Source organism: Enhydra lutris, unplaced genomic scaffold (assembly GCF_002288905.1).
Source record: "Enhydra lutris kenyoni isolate GAN:26980312 unplaced genomic scaffold, ASM228890v2 scaffoldscaffold92, whole genome shotgun sequence".
In the NCBI taxonomy this organism is placed as follows: domain Eukaryota; kingdom Metazoa; phylum Chordata; class Mammalia; order Carnivora; family Mustelidae; genus Enhydra; species Enhydra lutris.
In genome coordinates, this window is record NW_019154176.1 from 683901 (window position 1) to 701143 (window position 17243).

Genomic DNA, 17243 nt, shown 5'->3' on the forward strand with positions numbered 1-17243 from the left:
CCGCGGCCACTGCGGGGAGCCCGAGCGGTCCGCGCGGGAGCTGTTGGCGCTGTGGCGCCTCCGCCCCGCCGTCTGCCGAGGAGGCCCCGGCGGATGGGGCCGCGCGGGCCCCGGAGCGGCGCCGCCGGGCGGCGGGGGGCTGCAGGGGCGCCCCGGCTGGCCCGTTAACCCCTCGGCCGCCGCCGCCGCCGTCGGAGGGGGCTGGGAAGTCGCCTGGGCGCACACGTGCCGCCTCCGTCGGGGCCGCGGAGCTGCGGGGGAGATGCGGGCCGCTGTCGGCGCCGCCTCGGGGGGCTCCGCCTCGCCCCAGCCCCCAGAGCTCTGACGCCGCCCCCGCCCCGCCGCCTCCGCCGCCTCCCTCCCCGGGAGGGGCGCGGACCCGTTCGCCCCCAACCCCGAGCCTCCGCTGCCGCGAGGGGGCCGCCTCTGGAGCTGTGTAATCCGCTTTTTTATTAAAAAATTTTTTTTTTTTTAATTTTGGCTAGTCGCGGCGGTGCTGGGCTGGGGGAAGGAGGTGACACGGAGGCCGCCCTTGCCCAGCCACCCCTCACCCTTTTCCCCCCCCGCCCCGGTTCCGGGAGATGTGCCGGGCGGGGGGCCGGGGTTCGCGGAGCCGCAGGAGACACGCGCAGGGCCGACCCCAGAGCGGCGCTGGACAGGTGAGTGTCTGCGGGCCCAGGGTGAGGGGGACGCAGCACCTGGGCCAGGTGTGCGGGCCGAGGTGGCTGGGGGGAGGACGGGAGCCCAGGCCTGTCCGGGCCGCGTAGGGGGAGGGGATATTGGAGCCGCGGACTCCCCGCACCTGAGCTCGAGGGGAGTCAGGGGCGGCCTGCACTTCATACCCACCCGCTTGGGGGTCAAGAGGGACGGCCCCTACGGAGCGCTGGGGAAGCGGGGGTGCGGATGGACGGCCGCGGGGTGCCGGCGGGGGGAGGGGACCGCGAGTGTGCCCGCGCGTGGCTGCGTGTGCCCGCGCGCGCGCCAGCCTTTGTGGGGAAGCGGCGCGGCGGTGCCTGCGTGTCCCCGGTGCGTGTGCGCGCGGGTGCTTGGCGCCCTGTTTGTGTAGGTGTCTGGGTGTGAGCGGAGAGGGTGCGTGTGCGCGCCGCGCGCGGGCCCCGGCCCCCGGAGGAGCTGTGTAGGGGGCTGGCAGCGCAGGATGCTGGGCCGGGGATTGTTTTTCTCCCGGAGGCAGAGACGCGGTGGATGGGGAGGGGTCTGTTTGGGTGTCCGGCCGGCTGCAGCCCGGGGGCCACCGCTGTCAGGAGGTGTGCGGCGGCATCTTCTCTCTTTCTCCGTGGTACCTGGTTAAGCATGGGTAGCTGTTGGGTTTGATCCACCCGGATCCGGGCTTTGAGGGGGACAGCCCTTCCTCTCCCCCAGGTGTTCATTGGGTAGAGCTATGGGGTTTCAACTGTCATCCTCGCCTCTGAGGGTCCCGGGACAGAAGTCCGGACCAGGAGAGGGTGGAGAGTGCTGTGGGTGCTCCAGACTTGGCCAGAAAATGCCCCCGCAGGCATTGGCCCAGTGCACCCCTGGCACCCATGTGAAGACAGCACCCTGCTTGCACAGCCCCCCACGCACAGCCCAGTCCCTGCCCGTCCAGGCTAGGTCAGCACCCAGCCCAGTCCTTGTCCAGCACCTCAATCTTAGTTCCTGGGCCATGACCACCGCCCCCCTCGACCCTCCCCAGCCTTGGCAGCCGCGGGGGTGTCCCACCGTCCCAGTCTTGAGGCAGGGCCCCCTTTCTTCTTGGCTTCTACAGGACCCAGAGTCTGGGTTTGTCTGCCCACATCCAAACATGTGGTGTGCCTGGGGGAGCAGGGGGAGGGGTTCAAAATGGCTGCCAAGATGGCTGGTCGCCTCTCTGCCTTTCTCTGTTTTTCTTTCTCTCCCTTTTCTGTTTGCTCTGTTCCTTTAGCTGCTACAAGAGTCACCACAGAGAGGGGTTTGGACAGTGTGGGGACAGGTGTGGGGGACATTAAGGGTGATGTCTGCTCTAGGCCTGTTGACCTCGATGCTGCTTGCTTCTTGGAGAGAAGCTGTTGGTCTCTGCTCTTCTTTCCAGCACCCCAGGGGCCACCAAGAGCTTGTAACCTGACCCTAGACTCAAGCCCTTCAGCCCAGCTAACAGCCTGGGGGCTCCCTGCCCTCCAACTGGCTCTTCTAGGCCCTGACACCCTGAATTGATCATTTGGGGTGTTGGGGTGCCCCATAGAGGATCCCATCTCTCATCCTCTCCATCTGCCCCATGGCCAGGGGCTCAGGACTCTGGGTGGGCCTGGGTCAGGCCCCAGCTGTGGGGGCAGGTGACTTCTCCTTCCTCCCCTCTCCCCACCCACTAATGCCAAATTTATTACTTAAAAGTAGGATGAAAACAGGGAGAATAAGAGAAGGAATACAACCTTCATTATCATATCGAGAAAATTATCCGTGATTTTCCTAACTAGCAATTTGCCTGCCATGCTGTTCAGAACTGACTTGCCCATTAATTACAGAGATGAAAAATCATCTGGAAAACGGAAAAGGGAACTAATTCGATCCCTGGCTGGTGGCAGTGGCACCCATGCACTGAGCCACATACGTGTGCGCTCACATGTGAGTGCCAGCCCTGCCGCTGGTATGGCCACCTTCCTCCTCTCGCCAGTGACCTCCCACAGGGCCTTAGCCTGCCCCATGCTTGTTGCTTCTGCCCTCTAATGCCCCACTAGGCCATCCCTCCGCAGGGCACCCATCCCAGCCTCCACTCCTGGGGAGCTGCTAATGCCTGATCTTGGACTCTGAGGCTCCCCAGGGTTAGGGAGTGGGGAGCTGGGGAGCCAGCCTACCTGGGCCCTGGTGCCTGTAGGGAGGAGGTGGAAGGGAGACTCATGAAGTCCTGTTTCTATTCCCAGTGTGCCCTAGGGAGTCCCTTCTCCTGGGGGACCTAGGAGAACCCTCCAGATATGTGGGGGAGGGGCTGGTGGGCTCCCTGGCTGCTCTGGAGTCTGCATCAAGCGGTCTGGACTCCGGACCCCTGGTACCTCCACCTGTGAGAGCCACCTGCGTCTGGAGTTTGCAGCGTCCCTATGGTCCCTCCTCAACCCCCCAGCTGGTGGGTGAGCATGAGGTGCTTCAGCCCCAGCATGGGCATCTGGTGGAGGGTTGCTGATCCCAGGAGGTTGTACTGCTCTGCTAGAATGGGTACCCCTGATGGGAAAGAGGAGGAGCGAGATCCCTGCAGTCCACCCCCGCCCCACTCCGTCCTGCCCTGGGCCGGTGTGGGGAGCTGGAGCTCCAGGTCTCTGCTCCCTGCTACCTCTCCAGCCATCTGTGTGGCCAAGGACAAGTCTCTGGTTTCTGTGTGGGCTCCTCTCGAGGATCCGATTTCCAGACGCCAGACACTTCCCTTCTTCCAGACCCCTCTTTGGGGGGTGGGAGGGGTTCCCTGGGTCTGGAACCGGACCTGGCTGCAGTGACCCTGGAAGAGGTGCCTGGGCTGGGTCTTGGCCACCCCTGAGAAAGAGGAAAGCAGGGTCCCAGGATGGGAGGCTGCTGCTGAACAGAGCCATTGGGGGGGGGGTGTCTCCCAACCCTCGGAAGCCAGTCTTCTGTCAGATGTCTGTGTGTGATTGGGTTGGGGACCTGGTGAAGCCTGTGTGTGACCCCGTGTCATCGGGCTAGCCCCATGTTGTTAAGGGTCTCTTTGGAGCTGGTGCCATGAGTTCGGTGGAGTCGGCGGCCCCGTGTGTGTCTGCAGCTCTGGATGGGAGCAGGATCTGCATCTTATGTGCACCTGCAGCCGTGCGCCCAGGGGTGCATACATGGGGCTTCTCGGGCCAAGGCCCGTGCACCTCTTCATGTAGTCTGTGAGCACATGCCTTCTCTACAGGTGCTGTGCTTGATGGTGCTGTAGGGACAGTGCCTTGGTCCTGTCCTCTTGGAACTCATAGTCTGGCCACACATAGCAATTTCAGTCAAGAGGCTTGTGTCACAGGAGCCAGGGAGAAAGCTTATGTCTCCTTTCTGGAGTGGCCAGGGTCCCAACTGCAGGTGGGAGGGCGGCCCCAGAGTTGGAAGGTAGCAGCTCGTCTGTCCAGGCGCCAGTGCAGATCAGGCCATGGGGCATGTTGGGGTTTGGTCCTGCATGATCCTCCCCATCACTTCATACCCTTCACTCCCGCTTTCCTTGTGGCTTCACCAACATTCTAAGCACGATTCTACCCCAGGGCCTTTGCACTGCCTGTTCTTCCATCTGGGACTCTCACCCAGACATCTGTAAGGCTTTTGCTCCTTCACCCAATTCAGATGTCACCCCGCCCCCCAGTAACCTTTACCCCATGCAGCCTCCCACTTACCTCCTGACTTTTCCTAGCACGGATGGCTTTTCTCACACTGTAATTTCTTGATTTATTGTAGCTGCTTATTTATCATTTGTCTCCCCAGTCAGAGTCCAAGTGCTCAGGGAGTTTGTTACTCGGTTTGCTTTTGGATCCAAGATGCCTAGACTCATACCTGGCCCACAGTAGGTGTTCAAGCAGTCTTCCCTGAGTGTGTGGGAGGGGGTCTGTCGAAGGACTGGAGACTCCCAGGTGAGTCCTCTGGCTGTGCATGGCAAGGACTCCCCGTCCACCCTGCCCCTCTGGGGGGATTGAGAGCTGTCACTGGGGGGTCTGACCAGGCCAGCTCTGCACCTGTCTGCTGTGCCCACCTGCGAGTACTCTCTCTGAGGTGGCCTCGTGGGTGCCCTGTGGGTACGGGTACCTGTATGGGCCACCTGCCCCGGAGCTGTGTGTGAGCTGCTGTGTGTGCATAGCTGTGTGTGCGCTGTGGGGTTTAGAGCTTGTGGTGGGAGACTGGAGGCACCCTCTGCTCATGCAGGGGATGGGAAACCCAGGGTCAAGGCCCGAGCAGCCCCTCCTCCTGGGGCACTGTCTCAGCCTCGCTTGTGGGGTGAGACCCTCATGCTTGTTTCAGTCTGCGCGGGCCCTGGCGGAGCAGTGGAGCAGAAGCTCTCTGCTTTCCCACCCCGAACTCCAAAACTGGGGGAAGATACAAATTTCAGTAAATAGATGCTGAGACTAAAAATAGCCCTGCCCCCCGAGGGCCCCTCCCTCAGACACTCAAAATGCCCTGGAAGTCGGGAGGGGGCAAGCCAGGAAGCCGAGCGGGTGCCCGTGTCCGGCCGCCAGAGAGGAGGTGTGGGCAGCCCGGGGCCGAGGGCCGGCTCTCGCAGACATGGCCGTCCGGTGTCGGGCCGGCTGTTCTTTGTGGTGACTGTCCCGGGCATCCTAGGACTTTGGGCAGCGTCCGTGGTCTGTACCCTCCAAATACTAGTAGCATCCCTCGCGCCCCCCTGCTGAGACACCTAAACGAGTCTGAGACATTGGCAAGCAGACTGGGGTAGAGAACAAAACGGTCCCTCGCTGAGGAAGACCGTCGCTCAGGACAGGGGTCGGCAGACTTTCTCTGTGAAGAGTCGGACAGTCACTCCCGGAGTCGGGAAGCTGGCCTAGCTGCCCTCATGCGTATTCCCCCTCTGCCTCTTCACAACCTTCCCGAAGTGGCAAGTGCTCTCTTAGGCTCCTGGCTGTGCAAAAACAGTCAGTCACTGGGCCCCAGGTGGACGCTTCTGCCCCAGAGCGCCCCCCAGGTGCCCTTGGTGGTGGAAGTTGGGGCACCTCTGTGTGAACCCTCCTCAGAAGAGCAGCCCTGTTGGGCCACGCTTGTGCACTTACAGACATGGCAAGTCTGATACAGTCTGTCCCTATCACCTCCCTGTCCTCACCACTTCCCACTACCCCACACTCACTCCCCCAGTCACCCTGGCTTCCTCACTTATCTCAAATATGCACCAACCAGCCCCAGGACCCTTGCATGGGCTGTGCCGGCTGACAGGAACTCTTTTCTCTTCCTTGACCACCTGTATGGCTCCTTCCTTACCTTTGTGGGGCTTTGCTGAAGTGTCTGGTCACTCTAGATCACCCTATTTTAATTTGTACACACACACACACCAGAGCCCCTGTTCCTCCACAAAACTAGTACATCATAGAATTGGCTTTTTTAGTGCCGTTTGTGTCTGGCTCATCCGCAGATGTCTGTCCAGCTCCTGGATCAGTGTCTGGTACCTTGGTGCTCTAGAAAGGATATGTGGGGTCGCCATCTATTATTTCCAAACCCGGGGGAGAGATAATTCAGAGGAAGAACACAGCCCAAAGTGGGCAGAGTTGGGATTTGAACGTAGGACCCTGGGACTCTTCCCTCTTGCCCTGCTGGGCATCATCTCCACCTCCTTCTGGTCTCTGTATCCACCACCCTGCCCCTTCACTACCAGCATCTGGAGGCCTGGAGACTCCTGCCACCTCCCACCCTCTGCCTTGGGCCATGGCTCCTACCACGTCTTTCAGCTGTGCTCTGTCATGCTCGAAGTGCAAGGCTCGAGGATGGGCAGTGAACGATATGAAGTGCAAATGTACCATAGGCCTCCATAGTGCCAGCTTCCTGTGGTGAGGAGCTTAGTGGAGGCACCTGGCCAGGCTGTAAGTCAGGGGGGCTTCCTGGGGGAGGGGGCCTCCCAGCTGCAGCCTGGAGGGGAAAAGAGGGATAAAGTGGAGGGGGGAGAGAGTATGTGAGGAGAGGCCTGCCTGAGGTCAGAAAGAAAGTGGTGGCTCAAAGGGGAAAAGGTAAGAGGTTTTATGGCCAGCCGTGTAGAAAGGAGGTTCGAGGTTGGTCATGGGGGCAGAAGGATTGAGTTTGTGCCATGAGGTGTGTCCATGGGGCTGGGAAAGCCTATGGAGGAGTCAAGGCCCACCAGACAGGATAGAAATATTCAGCATGAGTTCCTCTGGCTCCTGGGTGGGAGAGAACCCCAGAGGGAAGAAGGGGGGCCAAGAAGCCAGTGGGAAGAGGAGGCCGCTGGGGGCTGCCAAAGTGAAGGCTCTGGAAAGGGCCTTGAGACATTAGAGATGGGCTGGTGTGGGGGTTCCGAGGACAGGAGTTGACATGGTTTGCTGGGTGATTGGTAGGAGGGTGAAGGAAGGAAGCATGGGCTACATGGCAGGATTCTGGCTTTGATGGCTGAATGAACAGGAAGAAAAAAGGGGTGAGGGTGGGGTTCACCCACTGCTCTCAGCAGCCCCCACCTCCTCCCAGTCTAATCTCCCTTGGCAGCAGAAAGAGTCTTTGCACTGAGTTAGGCTATGCCCCTCCTCTGCTCAGAACCCTCCTTGGCTCCCACCTCACTTGGAGAAAAAGCCTGTGTCCTACCCTCGACTCACAAGGCTCTGCTAGCTCTGTCCTTTAATCTCCCCTTGCCCTCACCTCTTCCCACGCTCCCCCTTGCTCACTGGGCTACAGCCGTGCTCCAGCAGATCCTACCTCAGGGCCTTTGCACGTGCTGTTCCTGCTGCCTGGGAGGTTTTCCCCCCAGGTACCTAGATGGCTCACCGCCTTGACACTTCTGTTAAAATGTTTCCCTCTGGGAGAGATGTTCCCTGAGTACCCTATTTACATTTGTACCCACAGATAGGCCCCCACAACCCCCCTCCCCTTCAGGCCTATTTTCTTCTAAAGCGCTTGTGACCCCGTGAGAACTATGTAACTATGCACTGAATAGATGACCTGTTCTCTGGGTCTGTTTTGTCTCTGTTCATTAAACAAATTAATAAGTGCTTGTTCTTGCCCAGGACTGGACACGCAACAGAGAGCCATACTGACCTGTGATGGAACTTTCCCTGAGAAGTCCCCAGCTGGTGGGAAAGATAGACGTTCAACAGCACAGCCCAAATCCAGTTAGGGGGGCAAATGTGGAGGCTCAGTGTGCCATGAGTGTGGGCGTAGGAGAGACCAGCCAACACAGGCAGTCTTGGGGGCAGAACCTTTTGAAGGAAGAGAGGGGGCAGAGACAGGCACCCTGGCACTGTGTGTATGGGAGAGGGAGAGGTGTGTGGGGTTGGGGGCACCTTAGGAAGCTAGAGCAGAGACGGGATTGACCAGGTGGCCGGTGGCCAGAGACCAGAGCCTGAGATGCCATGCTAGGGCATCTGAGACAATAGGGAGCCATGGAGGGTGGTAGGCTGGAAGGGACATGATTGGGTTTTCATTTTACGAAGATCACTTGGGCTGGATGGAGAGCACATGGGGTGGGAGTGGCAGATGGATGGGGGAGACCAGGGAGGAGGCCTCAGTGGAAAGCGGCTGCTTCGAATGGCCCCCACCCCACTGTGGTCCAGTGCCACTGGGCAGCCAGAGTGACCTTTTAAAATGGATAAATCAGACAAGCCCCACCCTGTGGCACTGACATCTCGTGGGAGAAAGATAGCAGATAGTAAAATCCTGGCTGGCACGCCAGCGTGGATGCCATGCAGAAAAAAGCCAGGATCGGATGGAGTGCTAGGAGCAGCAGGGCCTCACTGAGCAGGCGATGTCTTGGGGAGGCAAGGGAGAAGCGGTGTGGGGGTGTGGGGAGGAGGGAACCACCTGTGCAAAGGCCCTGAGATGGGACTGTGCCTGATGGTTTCCTCTAGGAACCTGGGGCTGAGTGAGTGAGCAAGGAGGAAGGAGAGTGGGAGGGGCTGAGGGCAGGAATGGGGTAAAGTGTACCTGGCCGAATGGGCTCCAGGGAGGACATGGGCTTTTGCTCTGAGTGAGGTGGAAGTCACAGAAGGTTCTGAACAGAGGAGGGATGTGCCCTGACCCGGATGCTCACTGGCGCCCTCTGGCTGCTCTGGGACGATCAGGCTGTGGGCAGCAAGGGCTGGAGACCTGAGGGGGCAGCAGGTCTGACCAGGGGGCAGGTGATGGGGCTGGGCCAGGGAGGGAGTGGGAGGTGAGCAGATTCCGCAGGAGGGGCTGCCGGAGCTGCAGGGGTTTGATGTGAGGGTGAGAAGGAGAGAGGGGTCCAGAGGGAGCACTTGGGAGGACCGGGCTGCCCTCTGCAGAAGATGGGGCTGGAGTGGAAGGTGTGGCCTCTGAGCCCAATGGGCCCTTCGCAGAGGAGGGCTCTCATTCCACCTCTGTGAGGTTCATATGTTCGTCCCTGAGGCGAGACGGCGGAAACAGACTTGAGAACGGCCAAGAGCTAAGCCCGAGGCCACAAAGCAGATTCAGACCTGGGAGGCCCTTCCCCCAGGGCCTGCTGCATCTTTTTTTTTTTTTTTTTTTAATTTTTAACTTTTTTTTTAGATTTTATTTATTTATTTGACAGAGAGACAGAGGGAGAGAGAGCACACAAGCAGGGGGAGTGGCAGGCAGAGGAAGAGGGAGAAGCAGGTTCCCTGCTGAGCAGAGACCCCCGACATGGGGCTCCATCCCAGGACCCTGGGATCATGACCTGAGCTGAAAGCAGATGCTTAACCTACTGAGCCATCCAGGTGCCCTGGCCAGCTGCTTCCTTACTCTGCCGTTTCCTGAGGGCTTCCTGGAGGAGGCAGGCTTGTGGCGCTGGTCCCTCAGGCTGCTAGTTTCGGGGCCAGAAGCAGGAGACTTGTGTGGTGGGGCTCCACCGTGTGGGGCCCAGAGCCCCCTCTGCTGATGCCCGCCCCCCAGGCATTCAGACTCCCACCCACTGGAGCAGAGGGTTGCCATGGCAACTGCACTCTAGGGCAGACTGGAGGTGCCCTCTCTCCTCCAGCAGCTGGTTCTCCTCCTGTCACCTACCCCTGCCCCATTTCAGGGCACCTGAGGACAGAGCCTGGGCCATGTTACCCGCCCCCAGGACCCCTGCTACATGCCCCCTTAACTTGACACTGAGGTGGGGCTCAGGAGCAAACAGAGGCAGGTGTGGGTGGGGCTGGTGGACTGTCCACATGACCTGGGGGTTGGACATGCCTGGGCTCTAGTCCCCCTCCATGGGGAGGCAGCAAGCCCGATTTTCCAGGCATTCAGTTAGGGTCACCCAAGTCCACTGAGGCTTGAGGTGGGAATAGATGCAGGTGTGGGTTCATCTGGCCCTATGGGGGCAGTGGTGCTGGGTGTGCCCAGCTCCGATTCTGCTGTCACACACATGCAGCGGTGGAGTTGGCTGAAGGAGGGGACTCTCCCGGCCACCAGGGGCTCCCTAGCCCAACCTGAGGGGCCAGGCTGCCTGGGTTCAAAGTCCCGTCATCACTTTGGTGCCCCTGGGTCCTCATATTCCTCCTCTGTTAGATGTAGGTGTGTGCCTCTCCCCCATCCCTCTACCCCCTCCCCCCACCCCGCGTACTGAGTTCCTCTGGGTTAAATGAACTGTGTGTATGCAGTGCTTGTGACAGGGCGCCGAGGTGTCAGCCACTGCCCCTGGCACCATGGGAGCTTCCAGGACTGGAGCTCCAGCAGGCCTCCCACTGCCATAGTTGGTGCGAGGCTCCCAAGGTTTGCGGCTCAGCCCTGTCCCCATCTCTGCCTCCCAGCCCACTGTTTATCCTGAACAACAAGGGCTGCTGTGAGAAAGTACCCCAGACTGGATGGCTTTAACAACAGAAACTCACTGTCCTAGTTCCGGAGGCCAGAATTCCAAGGTCAGAGTGTGGGTGGGGCTGGTTCCTTCTGGAGGCTCTGGAGGGGTCTGCCCCATGCCTCTCGTGTAGCTTCTGGGGGTTTGCTGGCAATCCTTGGCTTGTGGCTGCATTGCCCGACCTCTGCCTCCATCCTCTGTAGTGCCTTCCTTGTGTGTTGTCTGTGTCTAAATATCTCCTTTTTATAAAGACACCAGTCATACTGGACTAGGGGTCACCCTAATGGCCTCATTTTAACTTGATTACCTTTTTAAAGACCAAATAAGGTCCCATTCTGAGGTGCTGGAGAATAGGACTCCGACATATCTTTGGGGGGAGGGGCAGTTCAATCCATAACACCCTCTCCCAAGGCCTCAGGGATGGTCAGGCTCAGGCCTCCCAGGGTATGACTCCCACCTGCCCACATCAGATCTTGCCCCCCAACTTAGGTGGGCACCAGGGGGCAGGCCTAGAGGAGAGAGGAGGGGACAGAGGTCCTGCCTGGCTCCTCGTACTCCAGCCCCAAGATGGGGTCAGGTTCTGGGGGCGCCTGGGGCTTTCTGGGGGGAGCTGGTCTGGGGATGGGCCTTCAGGGAGCAGTGGGTAGCCCGAGGGGAACACTCTCTGTACCCCTGAAGTGATGGTGCCTGGGCTGTGTGGGTCAGACTTGGTCTGGAGGTCACAAACACCTGTCTCCAGCTGCTCCCACCACTGTCACCTTACGTTCATTCAGTAAAGATTTGTCTGAAGACACTTATGTATCTAGGTGCCCGGAGATGGGCTTGGGAGCGTCCATTTTTCTGGAGGCCTGGGGGTGCAAAGGAAATCCCCAAGGGGACAAGTCGAGTCACAAGGCAGTGACGTGATCAGTGGTGGTGGTAGTGACAGCTGCTGCGGGGGACACTTTGCCATCACTACATGCCAGCCACGGCCCTGCGTGTCTCACATGAGTGAGTTCATCTTGTCATGCAGCTGCCCTGTGTGGTACCCCCATTTTACCAAGAGGAGGTTCCAGGATCGGTGGGGGGCTGGACAGGCAGGCACTGACCACAGTGGAGGCTGAAACAGTCTGGGGGTAGGGCCCCTCCATCTCTGAGGAGGGCACATCTGAGCTGAGATCTAAGGGCCACAGAGACAGGGACATAGGCTGGGATTCTGCGTGGCCTCACAGATGGGGGAGCTGGAGCCATGGCAGGGCCGTAGATGGGACGGAGTGTCGAGAGGTCTTTAAAAGCACGCCCCCCCCCCGGAAACAGCTAAGGGTCCCCAAACAATGAATGGCTGAACAAGATGCCAGCCGTCCTTGTGGGGGAATATTACTTGGCCCTGAAGAGGGATGGTGTGCCGCCCCAGGTGACTGTGCAGATGGGCCTTGAGTGAAGGAAGCCAGCCATGGAGGGATAAGCACTGGCTGACTCCATGCAGATGAGGTCCCTAGAGGAGACTGGTTGTTGCCAGGGGTGGGGGCACGGGAACAGGAGGGGCTGCTCCCGAAGCCAGAGTCTCTGTCTGGGGCGATAACAAAGTTTCGGAAATAGACGGTCATTGGGGCGGCCCAGCACAGAGAAGGCAGTTAATGCCACTGGATAATACACAAAAATGGTTAAAATGACACATTTTATGTTATGTATCTATTATACCATGATTTTTTAAAGGCCTCTCTGGCTGCCAGTGGGAAGCCCGGAGTGCAGGAGCAAGAAGGGTGGGGTGCTGCTGGGAGGAGGTCAGGGCTGTCGGGAGGGCAGCTGCTGGGGACAGACAGACACCGGCGTGTCCCAGAGGTGCAGACCCAGGACTTACTCCCGAACTGGACGTCGGGGAGAGGGAGAGAGGAGCCAGGAACTTTAATTCCTGGGGCTGCAGCCCAAGGACCTGGGGGGATGCTGGGCCCGTCGACTAACATGGGTAGGGACTTTGTTTTAGTCTGGTCAGGCCGAAGGTGATTTGGAGACCTGAGGGAGGTGTAGACGGTAGACAGTGAGAAGAGAAGCGGGGCTGGCCCTGCAGTGTGGCAGTCATCACAGGATAGACGATGTCTACAGCCAGGAGGCCAGTTAGACCCCTGGGAAGGAGTGGGGGTGACGAAGAGGCCTGGGGACTCCACCTGAGGTCGCAGTGTCCTGGGTCTGGGTGCAGCCCGGAGGAGGAAGAAGAGCTGCTGCCCTCAGACTCATGCTGCCTGGGCCCTGACTCGTACCACACTGCGGACAGCGCCCTCGGATGGGTTCCAGGCTGGCCTGTCACTTGTGCAGACTGCTGTCCTTAACCAGAACCCTGCTGGTTTGAGGCACAGAGGGAACTGAGGTTGGGCAGCGGGGGAAGGACCAGCTCAAGTTCACACCACTTGTGAATGGCAGAATTGGATCCAGACCCCTGTGGCTTGGCTGCCCCCAGAGCCTGGCATCCGGCAGCCTTGCCAGCATTAACCAGCCGCTAACTAGTTGGAGAGCCCTGGGGAGAGCCGGGGAGGGGGTTGTCTGTTCGTGGAGGGTCAGCACCCCTCCTGAGCCTGACTGTGGTGGGAGCTGAGGTGGGGAAGGGGCAATGAGGAAGCCCCAGCCCCCCACAACATAGGACTGTGAAATAATATAAAAGGAGCCGGAGTCCACAGTGCCGCAGGCCATGCGTGGTCGGGGTTGTGGGCCGAGGCAGGAGGAGGGGTGCTTCCTGAAGGCTGGGGTGGGGAGGGCGCAGGCATGCTGGCCACACTGTCAGATCCCTTGCCATACAGCAAGCGGAGTCTGAGGCCTGGGAGGGGGTGTCCTGCGCGGGAGCGTGCTCCTCCCACCTCTATTTCTTGAGAACCTGTCCAAGTCCCTGCCCTCCAGGAGCTTATGGTCTAGTAGGGAAGGTTGACCCCAGACCTGCTGATATCCTAAAGGTAACTTCAGGTGTGGCTGAAAGTTGTAAATCAGGATGGTAGCTGGGAACAGCAGGGACGTTTGGGGAGGTCGGGGTAGGTTGCTCTGTTGGCATGGCCTTGGAGTTGAGTGCTGACCAGTGGGAAGCCATAGCAGGTGTACGAGGATCCTGGGAGAGCACTCCAGCCAGAGAGAGCAGCCTAGGAAAGCCAGGGGTCAGGGGGCGGCAAGGAGAGGGGGAGGAAGCTAGAGCCTCCTAGGAACTGGAGGGGGCCAGCCAGTTACAGAGCGGGGTGGTGTCAGGTCACCGGTGGCCTTGCGGCCCTGGTAAGGAATGCAGACCCCAGGGGAGAGCCGAGGCGAAGGTTAACACTCGGATCTGCGTCATTCAGTGACCCCTCCAAGCTGAGTGGAGGGCAGGAGTGGAGGGAGGGAGGCTGAGACAAGCGTGGTGTGGCGGGGTGGTGGTTCGGTCCTAGATGGGGGCACGGGGGCCACAAGTGGGCAGGTTGGTGAGGTGCTCTGGAGGCAGAGCCATCAGGACTTGCTGGTAGAGCTTACGAAGGAGAGAGGAGGGGAAGGGTAAGGAATCGGGATGGATTCCTAGGTTTGGGGTCTGAGATTGAACGAACACATTGCTGCGTGCCAGGCCTATTCTAGAAGCTGAGGCTAGCTGTGAGCAAAGCAGTCCAGTGATTCCTGTCTGTCAGGGTCCGTCCCATGCAAGAGACAAATAGTTACTTTTTAAAAAATATTTTATTTATTTGAGAGAGAGTGTGATGGAGAGAGAGAGGTAGCGAAGGCATGCGCAGGGGGGAGGGAGAGGGAGAAGCCAACTCCGTGCTGAGCTGGGAGCCCATCAGGGGGCTTGATCTCAGACGCTGGGATCATGACCTGAACTGAGTGAGCCACGTAGGTGCCCCTGAATAGTTATATTTGAACAAAGGTGTAAAGGAGGCCAGGGGCATCAGCCTTATGGATGACTGTTGGGCAGAAGATACATATGGAGAAACTGGCAAGTACAAAGGCCTTGGGGCAGGGGTTGGTGTGGTCAAGGAATAGCAGGAGGCAGGAGTGGCCTGAGCAGAAACGGGATCAGGGAGCTGATGGTGCTGGTGGAGGGGCTTTCATCTGGTAGGGAAAAACAGTGACTGGGGCTCTGTTGAGAGATTCCAAACAGAAGATAAGAGATGTGGAAGGTATTTATTGGTCAATGGCATTAAAACTATGGGACAGACTGGGGTGGCAGCTGGAGAAGACAGAGCAAGAGGGTGTTCACACGCTGGAGGGCTGGTTAAAACATGGGTGCCAGCCCTCCCCAGAGAATGTTTGTAGAAGTTCATGGCCAGGCTGGTGCCACTGGGCCAGGGCCACCCTGAGAACCGCGTTGCAGATAAAGCAAAGGGCTGAGGGCAGAGATCTGGGTTTGCAACTCTGAGCACATCCAGGGGAGACCAGAAGGGAAAAGGGAGGAGTGGCCAAGAATGGAGGAAATGGGTCAGAACGGAGCCCTGTGCCCGAGGAGTTGCAGTGCCCAGGGACAGACAGATGTGTGGGAGGACTGCAGGGGAGGGCACACAACGCCAGCCCCCACTCCGGCCCCCTAGGGGACCGCACACCCCTCCCTTATCCGCACCTGCCTGTCTCCAGCTTACCTCAAGGGTCCCCCAGAGGGGAAAGAGGGGACTCAGTTGTCCCTGGTCCCTGATCTGTGGCGCCAGCCAGCTGGATTCTAATTAGCTACTCGAGCTGGAGAGACAGGAAGCAAGGGCTGGGGGCGGGCGTCGGGGAGGCTGCCATTCAAGGCCAGGATGTCTGGGCACCCCCGCCCCAGCACCCCCGCAGTGCTGGGTGAGGAAGCCAGGTCAGGGAGACAAGTGGGCAGGGTTGGGATTTGGGGATGGAGAAGAAGCTTCCAGAAGGCCTTTATCTCCCATGCTAGAGGGTCTGAGGCCTGCCTGGGTGCGGGTGGGCCCTTCACAGCCATGACATCCTGGTGAGCTGGCCCTGCTATGGGGGTGGGGATTTCGGGGTGGGGGGGATGCTGTGAGACCACGGGAGGAGCTTCCAGGAGGTCCTCTTTGGTCCAATGCGCCCAGTGGGTGGGTCTGTCTGCTGGCCAGGGGTGGGAGTTAGTGTAAGACAGAGGGCCTGGAGGGGTGCAGCTTCAGCTCCCACAGGGGGCTTGGGGGAGGTACCTTGAGTGGCCCCTGTCAGGGACCATGGGGTGGCAGCCCTCAGCCACCAACAGGAGGAGAGGGGACCGGCCCAAACACCCCTCCTCCTGGGCCTGCTGGGAGCCTACCCCGGCCTTACTCTCCCTGTTCTCCCCCAGGCTGGTGGGCCAGGCCGTGGTGCCCACCTGCTGATGTGGGGCAAGGCCCCCGGCACAGGACACTGAGCACCCTGAACACGCCCCCCGCTGCCACCATGGCCCGTCTGGCCGCAGTGCTCTGGAGCCTCTGCATCACCGGCGTCCTTGTCACTTCAGCCACCCAAGGTAGGTACCACTGGGGCTGGGCGGGAGCCTTGCGCAAACAGCAGCTGGGAGGCCAGAGAGAATGCTGAAACACCTCCCATCCACTTGGGGAAGAACCACAGTCCCCAGCTCGCCCCAGACCGCAGCGGAACCAAGCCGGAAGAAAACTTGGTCATCGCACTCCCCAGCACCACTGAGGGGTCCCTGGACTGCCCCCTTCCCCCCAACACCTGGGGCAGCAGGCCTCATCCTGCCAGGGGTCCTGGAGCCTGGGATGCAGGGCTGTGGCCTCCTGGGACCAGGACTCACCTTCTCGGTGAGCCGAGAATTCTCTGTCTTCTGTGCATGTCTCTCTGCGATTACATCTCTGAGGTTCTCACTGGGAAGAAGGCTTAATTAAAGCATGCCCGCCGACGTTTATTTAAAAACAACTAATTACCCGGCTCGGCCCTATGCCGGCCCCAGGATACTTCACATGCAACAATTAGTGCCCCCAGCTTGCCCGCCCACCGCCACCAATTACTCAATTATGGTCCCCGTGGCAGGCCCAGGCGGGGGCCAGGGCAGGGCAAAAGGAGAGGCAGGAAGAAGGGGCCTGCTGGCCTTGCCCCTAGCCCTGGGCATGCCCCCAGCCAGCACCCCCCAGCTCTGTCTCAAGAGCACACTGTTGGTGGACTCTGCTCCCCAGTGTCCCTTCATGTAGCCCGATGCTCCCAAAAGCCACGAAGGCAGAGAGGGCATTGTTCAGCCAGGCACCAGGGCCTTGGCACTGCTCTGGCCAGCTGGCACCCTCTGCTCTCCCAGTGCCCACGTTACCTGCCCATCCAGGTCCTGCCCCACCGCCCTAGCTGGGCCGGGAGGGGCCACTTCCACCCCCAGACCCATCTGAGCCAGCCCTCCACCCCCAGCCTCCCTCCCAGGCCTGGGAAGGACTAAAATTAGCTGTGGAAGCAGATGGTGCTAGAGGAACACATGTAATACTTTCCCCCTAGTGAGACTCAACTCACCCCAGAAAACCCCAGGGGCCTGGCTGGCGTCCTCCTGGGGCCCCCCACCTGATGGTGGAGGGAGCAGATCTCCTCCAGGCACCAAGTCTGTTTGGCACTGCTGCCCAGGGCACCACTCCTTCTCTGTACCCACGAGCCACAGTCCACGCCTCAGAGCCTTTAAGTCCCCCTGCATGTCCCCACTCCCCGCTGCACCCTGCAAGGCCTGGCTGGGAACCAGTGCCTGGAAAGGTGGCTGATTTGGTGGGTGTGGCCCATGCGGAGCCCACTCTGTCCTATAGAGACTGGCTGCCTCAATAAGTATTTTTTTAAAGATGTTATTTATTTATTTGAGAAAGAGAACATGAGCGGGAGGGGAGAGAATCTCAAGCAGACTCCCCATTGAACGTGGAGCCCAATGCGGGACTTGACTCCAGGACTCTGAGATCATGACCAGAGCCCAAGGCAA

General features: G+C 59.7%; 1 protein-coding gene across 2 annotated transcripts in view; it reads left to right on the top strand.

Annotated features, from left to right (window-relative positions):
- Positions 1-440: 440 nt before the first annotated feature.
- The window catches only part of LOC111162521 (adhesion G protein-coupled receptor L1), a 43905-nt gene continuing 27102 nt past the window's right edge, over positions 441-17243 (top strand). For both annotated transcript variants that reach the window (XM_022526990.1, XM_022526989.1), the window contains exons 1-2: positions 441-659; positions 15645-15809. In XM_022526990.1, coding sequence (XP_022382698.1) covers positions 15740-15809 — 70 coding nt within the window. In that variant the 5' untranslated portion in view covers positions 441-659; positions 15645-15739. The remainder of the gene's footprint in view (positions 660-15644; positions 15810-17243) is intronic.